Raw genomic sequence first — 15,863 nt, 5'->3', positions numbered from 1 at the left:
CACACTAGAAGCCAGCTTCTAAGAAGTCTGCACACAGCTCTCCCATAGAAATAGCCTAGTGGATTTATAAGGAGCCTAACAGGTACAAAGGCATGCAGGGCTGCATGTGAATGGGAAGCCAGGCCTAGGCCAGCGACTGGCAGATCCCTGTACTGTATCAGAAGACTTCGGTATGAGAGAAGAAAAACTGATTTTGTGCGAGATTCTGTGAGCACTGAAAGCAGACTGAGTGCAAACTGACTGGCGTTAGAAGCTGTCTTTATACCGCTCACAACTCTTAACAGGAAAAGAGGCTTTCACAAAGACTGGTTTGTTTTGGAAGTCTGGGTGGCACAGCATTTCTTTCCCCTCTGTTCTTTGACCCAGTGTTCCTCCTCTCATTCCTCTACACTAGTGTTCCCCCTCCCGCTTCTCTACACGGTCACGCCTTTCCTTTACACCAGTCCTCCTCTGTGGCTACAGAGCAGCTTCTGATCTGAAGATTCTATCAGCGTTATTGTGCTTTGCATAGGTGGAGTTGTGTACTGTACCACCAAATTCATCTTGTTCACTGAGAAAAGCTTCACACATGAGTTGTGCTGTATAGCAGAATACCATAAAAATAGTTGGCTTGTTCATCCTTTTACCTCAATAATATTAGAATCCTGTTAATGTCTAAAATATAATTAAGAACCCACTGACACGTTTTTGCAATTTTCTAATTTTAATTTAAAACAATTAACTTTTACATATTGTTTTAAATGTACAATCAAACCATCATACAATTAATGTACAACTAACTACCATAAATAAAAGGAAAAACATTGATCAGTATGAAGTTATGAAAATAAGTGTTTGGTGACACCACATGGGTTAACAAGGACGATGCGCTAGTCAACCAACAGCAGGGTTGAATCCATTAGGGCAGGGTTTCCCAAACTCGGTCCGGAGGCCCACCCTGGGTGCACATTTTGTTTTTGCCCTTGCTTGATGAGTTGGTTATTTGAAACAGCTGTGTAGTGCTAGGGCAAAAAACTAAATGTGCACCCAGGACCGAGTTTGGGAAACCCTGCATTAGGGCACGCAATGGAAAACGTTTTAAAAACATTTGGCAACGGAAAATATCAGTTTCTTATTGGACCAAGTCCCTCCCTGTTTGTTTTATTATGTTTGGTGCCTAATGAATATGACCTAAAACTATCAATGTAATAGAGAGAAACATGTAGTCACCACTTGCCTACACACGCTTTAAAGTGTGCCTCAAATGGCACCCTTTTCCCTATATATTGCACTATATAGAGAAAAGGGTGCCATTTGGGACACAGCCATAGCCTTCGCTAAGGTGCTACTCTATGCATCTTGTCATTGAAACAAAGCCAGAGAGAGAGGACTCCTTTGACTGGCGCGCGCATTGAGGTCGCTGCTTCCTGTGGTGAACCACACATTAAAAGGGTGAATCAGATATACGATCCTATATTATTTTTTCCATGAGTCTAGGTTTACACATGGAGGGTTCAAAACTTTTTCCTTCTGTGTACTGTGCGCTTCTACATATCCCCAAGTAAAATATACAAGAGACTTTATTGAAGTTTAAAGGAGTTACTGGCACACCTCCAAAAAACATGGTATGGTCATTTGAGTGTTGTATGAAATGTACCTCCTATTTCAGTCCTTTCAAATCTACAAATGCGAAGAAGATTTCATGTTGAACCTGACAACTAGGCAGAGGAGGAGATATGCAAGAAAAGATTAAGCTCCAGTGGAAAATACAAGACACATTTCTCACACCATGAGGCAGCTTAATTAAGCAAAGTAAAATATCTAAGACATGGTTACTGTGCAGTATTACCATCAACATCCTCATAATCATCCATTTATTTTGTTCACTTAAAAAAAAAAGTGGTTTTCCAGTCTTGACTTTGTGTCATTACAAGCTGTAAAAAGTTACTTGATTATGTATATATCAATACTCTAAAAGTAGTTGCATTAGTAATAGTTTGAAAAGAAAAAAGGATACATTTTTTTTCTCCAGTAACAGAACGCAACCTTGAGTTAATGTTCCTATTTTTTTTTTGATATGCCCACCTTCAATGTCGGAGAAACGGACAAGTCTTTTCTCATCTGATACTTATGCGCACACACCTCTATGGCATATTGCCTACCTGGCTCAGATCAAAAAGGTACGCACATGCGCGCACACACACACACAGAGTTATTCACCCTTTACTTCAACAGGGGGTATGTAACCGATGAGTAACGGACTCTTCTGTACAGAATGTTTTCACATACATCAGAAAGAGACATTTTGTTCTTGAACTACAACACTCAGACATTAACTAACTACTCCAGTACATCCTGCTTGTACCCTTGATCTTCCTTCCTCTCTCACACACACACACACACACACACTCTCGCTCGCTCTCTCACCCACACATACACCTTGGAGCAACGCCCAGTCTAATATCAGGCGGATGCCTTTAGGGGGGAGGGTGGGAGAGTGTTGTTTCAGGTTACTATGACAACCTGATTGGAACGTGGAGGTGAAACGCACACATGCATTCTCTCGCTCAAAGAGAGTTCACAGGTAAACAATGCTTTCGAGGACGGACGGGGGGTGGGAGGGACACAGTGGGGGTGGAGCCTGGCAGGGCTGACAGCCAATCAGCAGTCGAGGTGTCTGAAGGTCCCTCCTCGCATCCTAGCGGATCATTCTGACCTCTTGCCTCGGTAGCCAGGCTTCAGGCTCACAGCAATGTACGCCAGCGTGAGCCAATAGAAACAGGACAAGGACGAAGGAGCATGAAGAGTGTGTGTTTGAAGGAGGTGCAATTCGGCTAGTGGCATGCTTGTGTGGCATCTGTGTATGAGTGAGTCTGATCTCATGTATGTATGTTTCTGTATGTAAATGGAGGTGCGTGTTAAAATTGCATTCCTTGTGTATATATACCCCAGCCTATAGTAGCTGCTACCTAGGGACCAAAACGTCCCTCACAGCAGCCATTTTTAAAGTCCTTTTAGAGTCTGTTTCTCTCATCCTTCCTGTGGCCTCTAGAGGGCTCTATTGGGTTCAGTCAGTCTGGTTTAGTATTGAGGTGGATTTGGGGTGGTGTGTCCCAGAGGGGGTGGGCTGTGCGTCATAGGGTGGAGCCGCGGCCGTCCAGTAGGTTTACCACCTCCTCCTCGCTTTCCTCCTCGTCAGCTTGACGACCCGGGAAGGCGGTGACTAGTTGAACATTATGTTGTCGGGGTCTTGGTTGGCCATCTGGGCCATATGACGAAGGATATCTTTTTTTGTGATAATACCAAGGAGACGCCTGCAGGGGGAGAGAGAGAGTGAATGAGAGAGTGTGTGTAAGAGAGACAGAACGAGTGAGAGAGATAGGGGGGAGTGAGACAAAGATTGAGAGGGATAGAGAGAGAAAAAAGAGTTAGTCAGTGATGAGCTGGCAGGGAGCACAGTCTGGTTGGCGTGGGAGAGAATTGTATCGTGTTTTTGTTGGCTAGTGCGGTTGGTTGGACGGTCGGTGGTGGTGGTTTTGGCCGTGGATACAAAGGTGGAATCAATCGAGAGAATGATAATATTATTTATTTGGTTAGATAATGTTATCTAACCAAAATAATGGGCTCTGTTAACTGACAAAATTATGGCAATTCGTTTGGGGCTTGGTAATTAATGATAAGATTTATATTATTTTGGGGCCTGACACTTAATGATAAGTTGATTTATATCAAAAATAAAAATGACTATATAATACTGATGAATTACACAGTCTAGAGAACCAATGCTCCATTTCTTCCAAACTGTATCTGCATTTTAGCCCAAGGTGATACAGGGAATACAGTAACCACTCAGCCAACCGTGACTGTCAGTGTCACTGCAGCCATGCCAACAAAAACACGAGTCCCACTAGTGCCAAGGAAGGATACGAGGTGGAGAGGAGGAGGTGAGTAACCAAGGGAGAATGGTGAGTGAGTGATTCTCGTTAGAAGCCTGGAGGAGGAAATGAACTGAACACACTAGGAAGAGCAAGACTGAATACCTTGCCTTACCAACCAAACCTTCACAGTCCTCAGAGATAAACATTCTGGAACACCCAGTCAAGCGTCTTCAGGCTCATTGCTACCGGCTCCCTTAAAAAGGTTACTACTTTGAGAGCCAGGTCACAATTGGTTGAAATGTAATGTAAAACACAGAGGGTCAATTACCGTTTGCAACAATTGTGCAACCGGATAGTAATTAGATGTCCATTAGGACATCCTGATTCCTAGAATTGCATTTTTTTTGTTTTAAGGGAGACACTTGTGCTCTTGAACTGAGATTTCGTGAGAAACACATCTGCAGACACTGGAGAGCGAGACACAGACGTTGAGCTGAGAGAGTGGTGAGAGGAGGTGAGGCTGTCTTTCAAAGCGTCTCAGAGTAGGAGTGCTGATCTAGGATCAGTTTAGCCTTTAAGATCCTAACGAATATGATTATAAGGACGGGGGGAGGCTGATCCTAGATCAGCACTCCTACTCTATGACGCTTCATGAATACGGTCCCTGATCTACAGAACAGGCCTGTTGAAGGCGGGGCACATGTAGGAAGTGGAGTGGAGGGGACCAGATCTGAAGTGAGGGAGGTTGAGGTTGGAGGCAGCGGGTGAGGCACGGGGGTTGAGTTCAGGTGAGAGGGGGTTGAATGAGGGGTGGGTGGGTACTGTTTAGGATCAGGGTGGGATGTGTGTTGCTTGTCTTAGCTGGCTACCTATACTATAGGTATTAGCTACGACCACCATCACTTCACCACCATAGAGTTCACTCTCTCAGGAGGGTTCTACTAGGCCTACGGCAGGACGGGAGGGACACTAGTTGCTAAATCTCCCCCCTCCCGGAACAACCAACGGTCCGCTCCAACGTAGCGGCCGGTTACTCGCCAATCGGTTAAGGGGACGCCGGCGGCGCTACGAGCTGTCGGGTCAGATGTCGTCGATCTGTTGGTCCGCCAGACAGACGGACGGACGGTGACCCAGTTGGGGGGGGGGAGCGAGAGGGAGAGGGAGGGGTAAAAAGACAAAAAAAAAGGAAAACAAAACAGGAAGAAGCAGTAATTAATTGAAGTCAAACTGTACTATGTCCAAAATGGCACCCTACTCCCTTCATAGTGCACTACTTTTGAACTAGAAGTACATTATACAGGATATAGGGTGCCATTTGGGATGCTTTTAAAGTGAAATTATGTCATGTTTGCGTGTGAAGGTTTTTGATGGGCCGAGTGATACACACACAAAAAACAGGCATGGCTACATGGCTGTACACAAGTTATAGGGACGGGGACGGGGGGGACGAGATCAATATACAATCAGTATATTCATGCTTCTATCTATATTCTATAATAACTTCTTATAGCAGATGAAGCAGCCCCTACTACTGATGACGGGACTAATAGCTAGTGGGATGTCGTTGATGGAAATGGCGGTGGAGCAATAGTACGTAACGAGGATCTAACTAATCAAGCTTCAAATGACAGTTCCCATCAAAGTCCAACATTAAAGGACCCATAACAACACCACTCATTTAGAGTAGATCTTTAAAAAAAGATACATCTTACTAACTGTTGTTAATGACTAGTAGTGAATGAAGAGGCAGACCAGAGAGTGACAGTGGCACTTGTGTTTGTGAATGATATGGTATCCAGTGAGGAGAAAGTGGATGCACACCCCCCCCCCACAAAAAAAAAGAGTGCATTTGTGAGTGAGTTGAAAATATGACACAGTAAGACGAGTGGGTTGCTATTGGAAACGGGAACTGTCAGTTACACTTTCATGCGTCGCGCCTGAGTAGGTGGGGCCTAAGAGGCAGAAATGGGGAAGGGGGAGAGGTCAGTGGAATGGGAGGGGGCAGGGGGCGGGGCTAGTCACCAGGGGCTCCGTGTGTTCCTTGAGCTCCTCCAGATGCTCTAATATATTCTTCTTAGTGATGACGCCCAATACAATCCTGTACAAACACACACCTGTTACTCAGGAGACTGCCCACGTCGCGCAAACACAGAGAAAGACAGAGAGAGACAGCAGCATAAAGCATACAAAACACAAAAATAATAACTTATAGAAACATAAATAAACGTAACTTAAACATGACATAACGTAGTGTCAAATCATAACAAAGTACCAAACAAATCCTAATAGTGTTGCTTTAAAAAGAAAGGTAAATAGACGTCAATAAATATACTACTACCTATGGTGATTTTATATCAGTATGTGTCAATTGGATGCCAACTAGTGTTATTCGTGCATACGATTCATCTTTGTGTCGGTTTCAATAAATTTCAATAAGTTCATTTGTAATGGATTCTAACCTTGTGAGTAGTACAGAATCAAGTATTGTAGATAAATAACCGAGGATATAGTATGTCTGATGTTTCTACGTTTAGCCTAAATGTATAGCTACTGAATGATACATTCAATGAGACCAAAGGTGGCATCAAACAATAGAAAATGATACAATTATAACAAAAATAAATGTATAAAAACAAAGGACTGCTGTCATCTGTAATCTCAGTCACTCTCCCTCTCCTGACTGTGTCTAAACATCCATCTTTAAACATATAGACTATGACTGCCGGGTAATACCGCACAGAACGAGGGTTTCTATACTTCTCTGGAAACAGCTCTGGTGGACATTCCTGCAGTCAGCGTGCCAATTGCACACTCCCTCAAAACTTGAGACATCTGTAGCATTGTGTTGTGCAAAACTGCACATTTTAAAAGTGGCCTTTTATTATCCCCAACACAGGGTGCACCTGTGTAATGATCTTGCTGCTTAATCAGCTTCTTGATATGCCACACCTGTCAGGTGAATGTATTATCTTGGCAAAGGTAAAATGCACACTAACAGGGATATAAACAAATCTGTGCACAAAATTTGAGAGAAATAAGCTTTTTGTGCGACTAAAATTTCTGGGATTTTTATTTCAGTTCATGAAACATGGGACCAACACCTTACATGTTGCGTTTATATTTTTGTTCATACATCATTGGATGCACACTGTCCTGTAATTCCTGTTTTAACCACCAGGTGTCCCTTTAGAGTCATATTCAACGAGTGAGCTTGTACAGTACAATTGAAGACCACCAACTTCTAAACATGACACAGGAGTCCCTCCAAAGGAATCTGGATAAAAACAATTTTCTGTCTCAAGCTTGCATGATGTGAATTTTTCAAATCTATGATTTACGCTCACTATTTCTCAATGCACATACTGCATTCCTTAGAGCTTCTTAGTCATGCTACTGAATAAACTTAGATAGGTTTCCTCTCTGTATGATACCTGTTCTATAGTAATGGTAGTAGTATATTGGTGATTGTGTTTCTCTCCTGTCTGGTATTTGTTAAGTGGTATTTCAGTAGTAAGCGTAGCGGAGCTAGCATTTAGCTGAGAGGCCATGCAGGTTACAGCCTACAGGTTATAACAGGTTATAACACCATGGTTCCCAGTGTCCATGCATCACCCTACAGTGAGGCGATGCATGGCTAGTACGTCCTATTATCCAGACTTGCATATCACTTCAAATGCATGATGTTCAATGCCAGTAGTGTGTGTATATTGGAACAGACCTTGAGAGTGTGTTGTTTGGTTTGTGTTGAGGGAACTCGGTGTTGCCTGTTGAGATGTTAGTTCAGGTTGACAACACGGAGGCTGAGGTAAGGAGGACTTAGGAAGACTCTTTCCCCCAGTGTTCCCTCCTCGTCTTTCACCCCCCCAAAAAAACATCCCCCCCATTTTGAAGCTGTGATTCCCTCATCCCTTTTCCATTCCCCCCTTTTTCTTCTCCCCCCTTCCCCTGCCCTATTTCCCATGCCACCCTAGCGATTACCCCTCCCCCACCACCACCACCACCACACACACCCCACCCTCTCCCTCTCGTTTCACTCTTTATGCATCACCAGACATTGTCGGAGGCTCAGCTTGGACAAACTCCCAACCCTCCGATCCCCCCCAGCCATCACCCCTTCCCATGCCACCCTACCCCTACCCCTACCCCTCTCCCTTCCCTTCCCCTCATCTCATCTCACCCGTTGTGTGTCACCAGACACTGGCGGAGGCCCAGCTTGCGGAAGATGTCCACCACGATCTCCATGGGCGTGTGGTCGGTCACGGTGAAGGGGCTCATGTCCAGGATGGAGCGCAGCTTGAGGGGCCGCGGGCTGTCGGCGGGCAGCGTAGGGGCGTGCTGCGTGAAGTAGACCCGCGACGTCAGCAGGATACCCTCCTGCTTCCGCCGTGCGTTCTCTGTTGACGGTTGGGAGGGAGAGAGAGTGGGTGGGTGGAGAAAGAGAAATTTAATTTGGTTAAGCCGGGGGGGGGTACCAGATAGAGCCCTGCACGGGCATGAAACCCGAGCCATACCCATGCGATGTTCTGGTCCTACCCTACCCAGGAACAATTTTTTGTGCCAAATGTAAGGCCCGGCCCTGCTTGAAATCAGAAATAACGTTCTCTGTTAGTATATCCATTAGCTGCTCCTCTCAGTCTGTCACTCACTTCCTGCCCGCTGCTGACACTGCATGTGCTCTGGGAGTATCCATAGCAACGGCTCTGCTTGGGCTGCTCTGCTCAATGACGAGGCATGAGAGAGCAGTTAGCTGCTACTTTGAGTCACTTTAAATTCCCGACAAACTCAAGGAACATTATTATTTTTTGTGAAATAATGTCTCCTGTCTTACATTTGACGAGGTTGAAGCACTTCTGACACCATGTTATGATCTTAGTCAGATATGACTTTACTGCGCAGTAGAGCATGAGCAAACGGCTCAGGTTCAAAATGTTAGAGCCCTGCCCGTTCCCGAGCCTAACCCGATGCATAATGTAGGGGCCCGTCGGGCTTGGGTCGGGTAGCAGAGCTCTAGTGCCAGATAGGGAGATACTTTTGGCACAATTCCATTGGCTTCATTGGCACTAGGCAAACTCAATAAATGAAGTGCAGCTAAAGTATTTGAAAGGAAACAAAATACTAGTTGAACTTAGGGTCTGGTTGAATCAGACCCTCCCCCCCCACACCCTGCCATCTATCCTCACCTATAGCGATGGTGATGTCCCTGCGCAGAGCGAAGCCAACCAGTCTCTGGGACTCCTTGGAGACGATGACAGGGAAGCCGTTGTAGCTGGTCTCGTTGATGATCCCCTGTAGTTCCTCCACTGTCAGGTCGTCCTGCGTCAGCACCGCTAATGGTGGATCACTACGCCGCGGCCGCATCACCTTGAAGTCACACAGGAATGGAAGAACATCAAGAATGTATCTACTTGTGAATAATTTTTGTGATGTTTGTTTGTTTTGATTACTCTGTGTGTGTGTGTGTGTGTGTGTGTGTGTGTGTGTGTGTATGTATATAATCACCTCCCGCGCCAGCGTTGTGTGTGTGAACTCCTCCTTGGCGTCGAGGAAGGGGTACCCGTTCAGGCGGATGTGTGATTCGTAGATGCCCTCGCGCCCAAAGGCGTCGCCCACCCACTTGCTGGTCATGACGGCGGCCATGAGTGGCACGATGTACTCCAGGCCGCCCGTCAGCTCAAACACGATGACCACGAGAGACACGGTCATCCGCGTGACACCACCTGGAACGCAACATAATGATTCACAAATGATTCCCCGTTCATTTTACCAGGTAAATTGACTGAGAGCACCATCTTTTACAGCAACAACCTGGAGACAAGGGAAGAGTTGCATGGGAGAGGACCAAAGCCATACAGCAAGATAGATTACATTTTAAAAATCGACCAACACAGTCCATATAGCAATGTATCATAAAGGGAAACTGACACCGAGTAGGAGTAAGAACAACAAACAGGACCATAAAAACACAGCCAGTGAGGTCCTTCAGTGTAATCAAGGACCTCAGCCATCCAAACCATGGTCTGTTCACCCTGCTACCATCTCGCAGACGGAGACAGCACAGGTGCATCAAAGCCGGGACCGAGAAACTGATAAACAGCTTCCATCTCCAGGCCATCAGACGGCTGAACAGCCATCACTAGCCGGCCACCGCCGGTACTCTGCCAGGCACCTTAGAGACTGGTGCTCCCATGTATAATAAGGCATTGAAAACAGGTCACTTCAATAATGTTTACATACTGTTTTACCCACTTTATACATATATACTGTATTCTAAGCATGGCTCATACTATATAACTACTGCTGTACACACCTTTTCATATACTGTCCATACACACCATTTATATTTATATTCCGGACTCTGACATTGCTCGTTCTGATAACGCTAGACTGGCATAATTACCGTATAACCAACGTTTATGGATGAAGGCCATCATGGAAATAAAATACAATTAATTTACTGTATAACGAATGCCCCAATATAAGAAAAATATTGATTCCTTTAATTAATATGGATCGATTATTTTGAATGATTATTTTTCACAAATTGAATGATTCGCTTCGCCATTGTAGCAGTTGGGGTTCGGTTCAATCGCGGTAAATGGAATCACAGGAATCAAAATAATAATTTGTGAATCTCGAACAGTAAAAGGGAATAAAATTCGCTGTAGCCTTCCTTTTGAATTGTGTCGTTGCAAAACTCATTTTGTAGATACTTTAGGTTGGTTTGATGCTAGTAGTCAGCCTGAAGTAAACACTTAAGGTAAGATACAGTACATTGCGCCCTATAAAATCTGCGATGGGGGAAGCATGCTGAAACAGTAATTTCGAATGTTTTTTTCCAAAAAAACATTAACAATTAAATGTTGACTGCAAAGTAGGCCTACCTGACATGATGATTTGTACCAATCAGGTGCACATTTATTTTCCAAACTCTGTAATCACATGTGCAGTACAGAAAGCTGACAGAAACACAGCTAGTCCCAACGGTCTCTTGCTATGCAGTTGAATTAAAGGGGAACTACACCCTTCAAAAATATTTTTCCCAGACCTCAAAGGGGTTCTCCTTAACAGAAAATGTACCCTAAATAGACATACCCAAACGTAATTATTTTTCATGGAGATGGCCATAAACTGGTAAAGTTGCATAGTTCTAGAAAGGTCTTGAACTCACCTTTCTGGTAAAAAATAGTAATAAATTGCGGAAGTGTACTCACTTTTGAAGACAGAAGCTCAAATACATAGTACAAATATTGTTAAAAATCATATGATTTTTTCACTATTCAACAGAGGTGGGGAAAGAGATCTTGAAATGATTGAAATGCTTTCGAAATATAATAACACTCCAACTATAAACGACTTGCTATAAGATTTAACATTTCTTATAACTGAAAAATAAATATGATCATACTTAATGACAGTGCAATATTGGCACTATTTCATATAACTGCCAACAGAGAATTCTCTTCTAAACGTCCACTGAGTGGCGCAGAGACACCATTCAAATGTGTTCATACTCATCAGCTTTAAGGACAAAGTGATTTTGTCCGTCTATGACCAGGAGAAAGTGGTATAGTTTCAATTCTATGAAATGCAGTATTTATTAATGTTGAGAGCTCTAAATCCGTCTGAGAATATCACAGCAAGATGAAACTACACAGGCTGGATCCGATAGACTGTCACCGTTCGTTCATATGCTGTCTCACAAGCTGGGCTGACTCGCTCAGGGGAAGAGTAAATCAATTCTTTGTCTGGATAGGCCAGAAAATGTGACACGTCAATCCCTAAGCAAATGTGGGTGTGAAACCTGACACTTCAAGTTAGCTCCGCTGAGAAAGTGGTAGCGGAGAGCAGACAGATGGGGCTTTCTGGCATTATAAGGCACGGGACCCTAAGACGTTCACAGAGCGCTTTGTACACCAAAATGTCAGTCGGAACCGGTCCAAAACCGCTTAAAGTTCCCTATATGGGGGACTTAACATAGCAGTGTTGTGGACTTAGAACATACAATTGTGTTGTTATTGTATAAAAATTTGAGAGTGAAAACCTGAATGAAAAAAAATAATTCACAAACCTTGAAAAATAAAACCAAGAAAACAAAACGTAATTTGGGCGATTAAAAAAAAGGGGGAAAAAAGGATTTCACAGGGCCCTATAAACAACACACAAAAATAAAATCCTATTCGAACGGTTATTACGGAGACCGCAGTCATTTGGCTGGCCAATTACCATCATCCAAAATTCCATGATCATCACAGCCCTAGATATTGCTCATTCTTTACTTGTTTTTTACTTTTTGGATTGTGTGTGTATTTTTATTGTGTTGCTAGATATTACTGCACTGTTGGAGCTAGAAACATAAGGATTTCGCTGCACCTGCAATAAAATCTGCAGATCTTTGTATGCGACCAATAAACGTAGATTTTTTAACTCACCCAGACATGCGGCGGCCCCCACCATGGCATAGAGTCCCGGGGTGATGCAGTCGGTGCCTACCTCGCACCACTCCCTGAACACTAACCAGTCGTGGTGGTAGTACGCCAGCTGCTCCACGGCGATGCCAACGATACGCCCGGCGATCGCCCCGATAGCCATACTGGGGATGAACAGGCCAGCAGGAACCTGGGGATAGGAACCACAACTTAAAGAACCACTCCAGCTATTTCTGAACATTTCCTGTTAAAAAATATCCTGAACTGAAATCCCAATTCCAATTGTTCTCAATGCTTTTCAACCCCAAACCTGATCAGCATTACTTGGGAGTGTTGACTACAATCAAAGATTTGTATTAGGCCACGATCTGATCATTTCCCCAATACAACCACATTAACTAGACAGTACTCCACCTGACCCCCTTCCGTTCCTCACCTTAAGTCCGAAGGTGAAGATGGTCATGATGATCTTGAAGATGAGCGCCAGGCACAGCTGCCAAATGGCTGCGTACACCCCGGGTCCCGCCGGCTTGTTGGGAGACGCGTCCACAAACGCCTTGCTCCCGTTCATCTGACTCCTGTACTGGCACAGCTGGGACGACTCCAAGGGTCCGCAGTCGGTAAACAACTCTTTAATCAGCTCGCTGGTGTTCTGCCGCGTATACGGGTTGGGGAACGCCACGACCGCGGTAATGGCCGCCACGAAGATCACCTCCAGGATGGGGTACTTCCCGAAGCGGGTGGATTTCCTCCTTCGGCACCAGGCGATGTTGGCCTTGATGAAGAAGGCCCCCCAGAGGCCTCCAAACACCCCCAGCAGGATGAAGGGGATAAGCTCAAACAGGTACCAGGGGGTGTGGTACTCCACGTAGAACAGGACCAGACGGCTGTTGCCAAACGGGTTGATGGAGCGGAGGACGAAGGCTGCCACCAATGCAGCGAAGAAGGAGCGCCACAGGGTCTTCAGAGGGAAGTAGTAGCTCACCTGGGGGGGGGGGGGGAGGAGGGGCAGACAGGTGTAGGGGAGCAAGGAAATTATAGCGTGTGATTCAATGTCTCATACAGACACACAGTCAGGCACATGCACACACATTCAGTATAAAACGTACCTCCTCCAAGCTGAAGAGTACTCCTCCTATGGGAGCACCGAAAGCGACAGAGACCCCAGCCGCTGACGCTGCAGATAGGACCTGCGGAGAGAAAACAAAAACAAAAAAAACACAGGCCAAGTCAGCTGAAACACCGACAGGAATTTACCCAAAACACAGTCTTATATCCTACTATGTGGTGACACAGAAAAGGGCTGAAGGCAAAACTCTACACGGTCATGTAATACAACGGATACAAACACAAACCATATCCGCTATGTCCTTTGGCTCGTTCTTGACGTACTTGGACAATAAAGTTGTATGGTATTGCATTTGACCACGCCTAACAGAACCGTAGATCACATAATCGCACGCACCTCTCGCTTTTTGGCCTCGTTCTTGCTGTACTTGGGGAAGAGATATGAGAAAATGTTTCCACAACAGCAGGCCACGTGGACCAAGGGTCCCTCCTTCCCCAGGCTCAGCCCAGACGCTACAGCCAGCACCAGGGTCACCGTCTTGATCAGCAGGGTCCACTTCCCCAGGTAACCCCGGATGATGAACCCACTGAGAATGGTCTTTATCTGGGGAGACAGTAGGGGGAGGAGGGGGGAAATAAGGCAATTATCCTGGATGCATTATTTATATTCTGGGAGACAGAGAGGTGGGAGGAGACAAGAAATAAGATATGCCTTCTCCCATTAATATCTCCCTCCTCCTGAAGTGTGCACTCGTTCACTACTTCCCACAAACCTAAAAGCATTGGATTGGTTGAGGCATGAGCTAGTGGGAGTTTCCACCATATTTCCTCTACCAGTAATATCCTTGCAAATCAGTGAAGGGAAGTGAACAAGTGCACACTTTGGGAGGAAGGAGAGATACTTGCGACATGGTCAATGTAAATGTTTGTTCTCTGGGAGAGAGAAGGGAGAGGAGGGGAGGTGTTAGTAGAGTCCATTGAAAACGTTAAGTAAGCATTAAGCTCACCGGTGTGCTGGAGTTTCCCTTTTATTAAATGTCTAAGTAAGGGAAATATCTGTAAGTTGAAGAAACTATCCCTTTAAATTCAACAAAATAAATAAAAGGTAAGTGTCCAAACATATCCCAAACTGCTTCAGACTAAGAATTTAGAAGACGAACAAAACATTTCCAACTGCTCCCCGTGGCTAATCCGCATCTCTCGCTCTTGTGTGTGTGTGTGTGTGTGTGTGTGTGTGTGTGTGTGTGTGTGTGTGTGTGCATCCATGTGTGTGTGTGTGTGTGTGTGTGTGTGTGTGTGTGTGTGTGTGTGTGTGTGTGTGTGTGTACGACTTCACCTCAGGTATACCGGAGCCACAGGCGTAAGGGGCGAACACCTTGACCAGTAACACGGCCAGGAAGGCGAAGGACAAAGCCCAGTAGATGTACATGAAGTAGTTCATGATGTAGGAACCAGGGCCCTGGGACGGAGGAGGAGGAAGAGGGAAGAGGAGGAGCATATTATTAACTGTCAAGACACTGACACAAGGTATAAGGACATTTGTTCTGAGATTAGATTCATAAATGTGTCTGCATCAGGAGGACACATATAGAACGACCAAATCAACTCCTGGTGTCATCTATAACAACATGGAGTCCGTCTAAACAGTGGTGAAGACACTTTATACCTCTCCCACCTCTGCCTGACTTGTCCCTCTCTACACTGGAAGCCGCTAGCTTATAACACCGATAAGTTGCTATATTACAGTACATAAGGTGCTTATAACAGCTATTTGAAACCTGTAACACCTACGTCAATGAAATCCTTCTCACCTCTTCCTGGCCCAGGATGAGCCCCGCCCAGCTCTTCCACTGAGGACACTTGTCCCTCTCAGCGAACGTGGTCTCGTTGGAGCCCCAGCAACACTGCTCGTGGTTGAACCACATGGCATTCAGACACACACCCTCCTTGATGTCGTTCAGCCAATCAGCAGCGATGTCGATTAGACCAGCCAGAGCACCTGATTGGACAAAGAGGAAGGGGAGGAAGAGAGGATGAAGAAGGGGAGGAAGAGTGGATGAAGAAGAGGACAGGGAAGAGAAGGAAACGATAGTTTAGGCCTGTGCCACGTTGACTTTCATCAAAAGCAAGACGAAAAACATACATGTTGTCAATGATGAGCCTACATTTACTGTAATTACCCGTAACTGGCTATTAGTACAGGTGAGCTCAGGTGACTGTGTGTGTGTGTGTGTTACCTGAGGCCAGCCCTGTCAGCGTCACCACCAGCCACCCAGACCAGGCATCATACAGGCTCTTGGTAAACTCCCAAGCTGATTCCTTCTTCTTAGCATTGATCTGCGAGCACACACACACACACACACACACACACACACACAGAGAGAGAGAGAGAGAGCAGGGTTAGAAACACACACAAACACACATAGTTACTCTAAAAAGGGGGTGAACTATTAATCAAAATATTGATAAAAATATTGATAATTTATTACCACTCATAATGAGTGGCCTAACT

General features: G+C 45.1%; 1 protein-coding gene across 8 annotated transcripts in view; it reads right to left on the bottom strand.

Annotated features, from left to right (window-relative positions):
- Window positions 1–684: 684 nt before the first annotated feature.
- clcn3 (chloride channel 3) overlaps window positions 685–15,863 on the bottom strand; it is a 67,711-nt gene continuing 52,532 nt past the window's right edge. For 5 of the 8 annotated variants that reach the window (XM_071333498.1, XM_071333504.1, XM_071333500.1 and 2 more), the window contains 12 exons: window positions 15,589–15,688; window positions 15,163–15,350; window positions 14,688–14,810; window positions 13,749–13,955; window positions 13,393–13,473; window positions 12,720–13,268; window positions 12,287–12,473; window positions 9,357–9,574; window positions 9,038–9,218; window positions 8,035–8,251; window positions 5,880–5,955; window positions 685–3,293 (listed from right to left, as the gene is read on the bottom strand). In XM_071333498.1, the coding sequence (XP_071189599.1) occupies window positions 3,114–3,293; window positions 5,880–5,955; window positions 8,035–8,251; window positions 9,038–9,218; window positions 9,357–9,574; window positions 12,287–12,473; window positions 12,720–13,268; window positions 13,393–13,473; window positions 13,749–13,955; window positions 14,688–14,810; window positions 15,163–15,350; window positions 15,589–15,688 (2,307 nt within the window). In that variant the 3' untranslated portion in view covers window positions 685–3,113. Of the gene's footprint in view, window positions 3,294–4,895; window positions 4,953–5,879; window positions 5,956–8,034; window positions 8,252–9,037; window positions 9,219–9,356; window positions 9,575–12,286; window positions 12,474–12,719; window positions 13,269–13,392; window positions 13,474–13,748; window positions 13,956–14,687; window positions 14,811–15,162; window positions 15,351–15,588; window positions 15,689–15,863 lie in introns of all 8 variants that reach the window. The other 3 variants (XM_071333503.1, XM_071333506.1, XM_071333502.1) reach the window with 2 other exon arrangements.

The sequence above is a fragment of the Salvelinus alpinus genome, chromosome 11 (assembly GCF_045679555.1).
Source record: "Salvelinus alpinus chromosome 11, SLU_Salpinus.1, whole genome shotgun sequence".
In the NCBI taxonomy this organism is placed as follows: domain Eukaryota; kingdom Metazoa; phylum Chordata; class Actinopteri; order Salmoniformes; family Salmonidae; genus Salvelinus; species Salvelinus alpinus.
The sequence above is the reverse complement of the archived record's forward strand: the minus strand, read 5'-3'. Positions and strand labels throughout refer to the sequence as shown.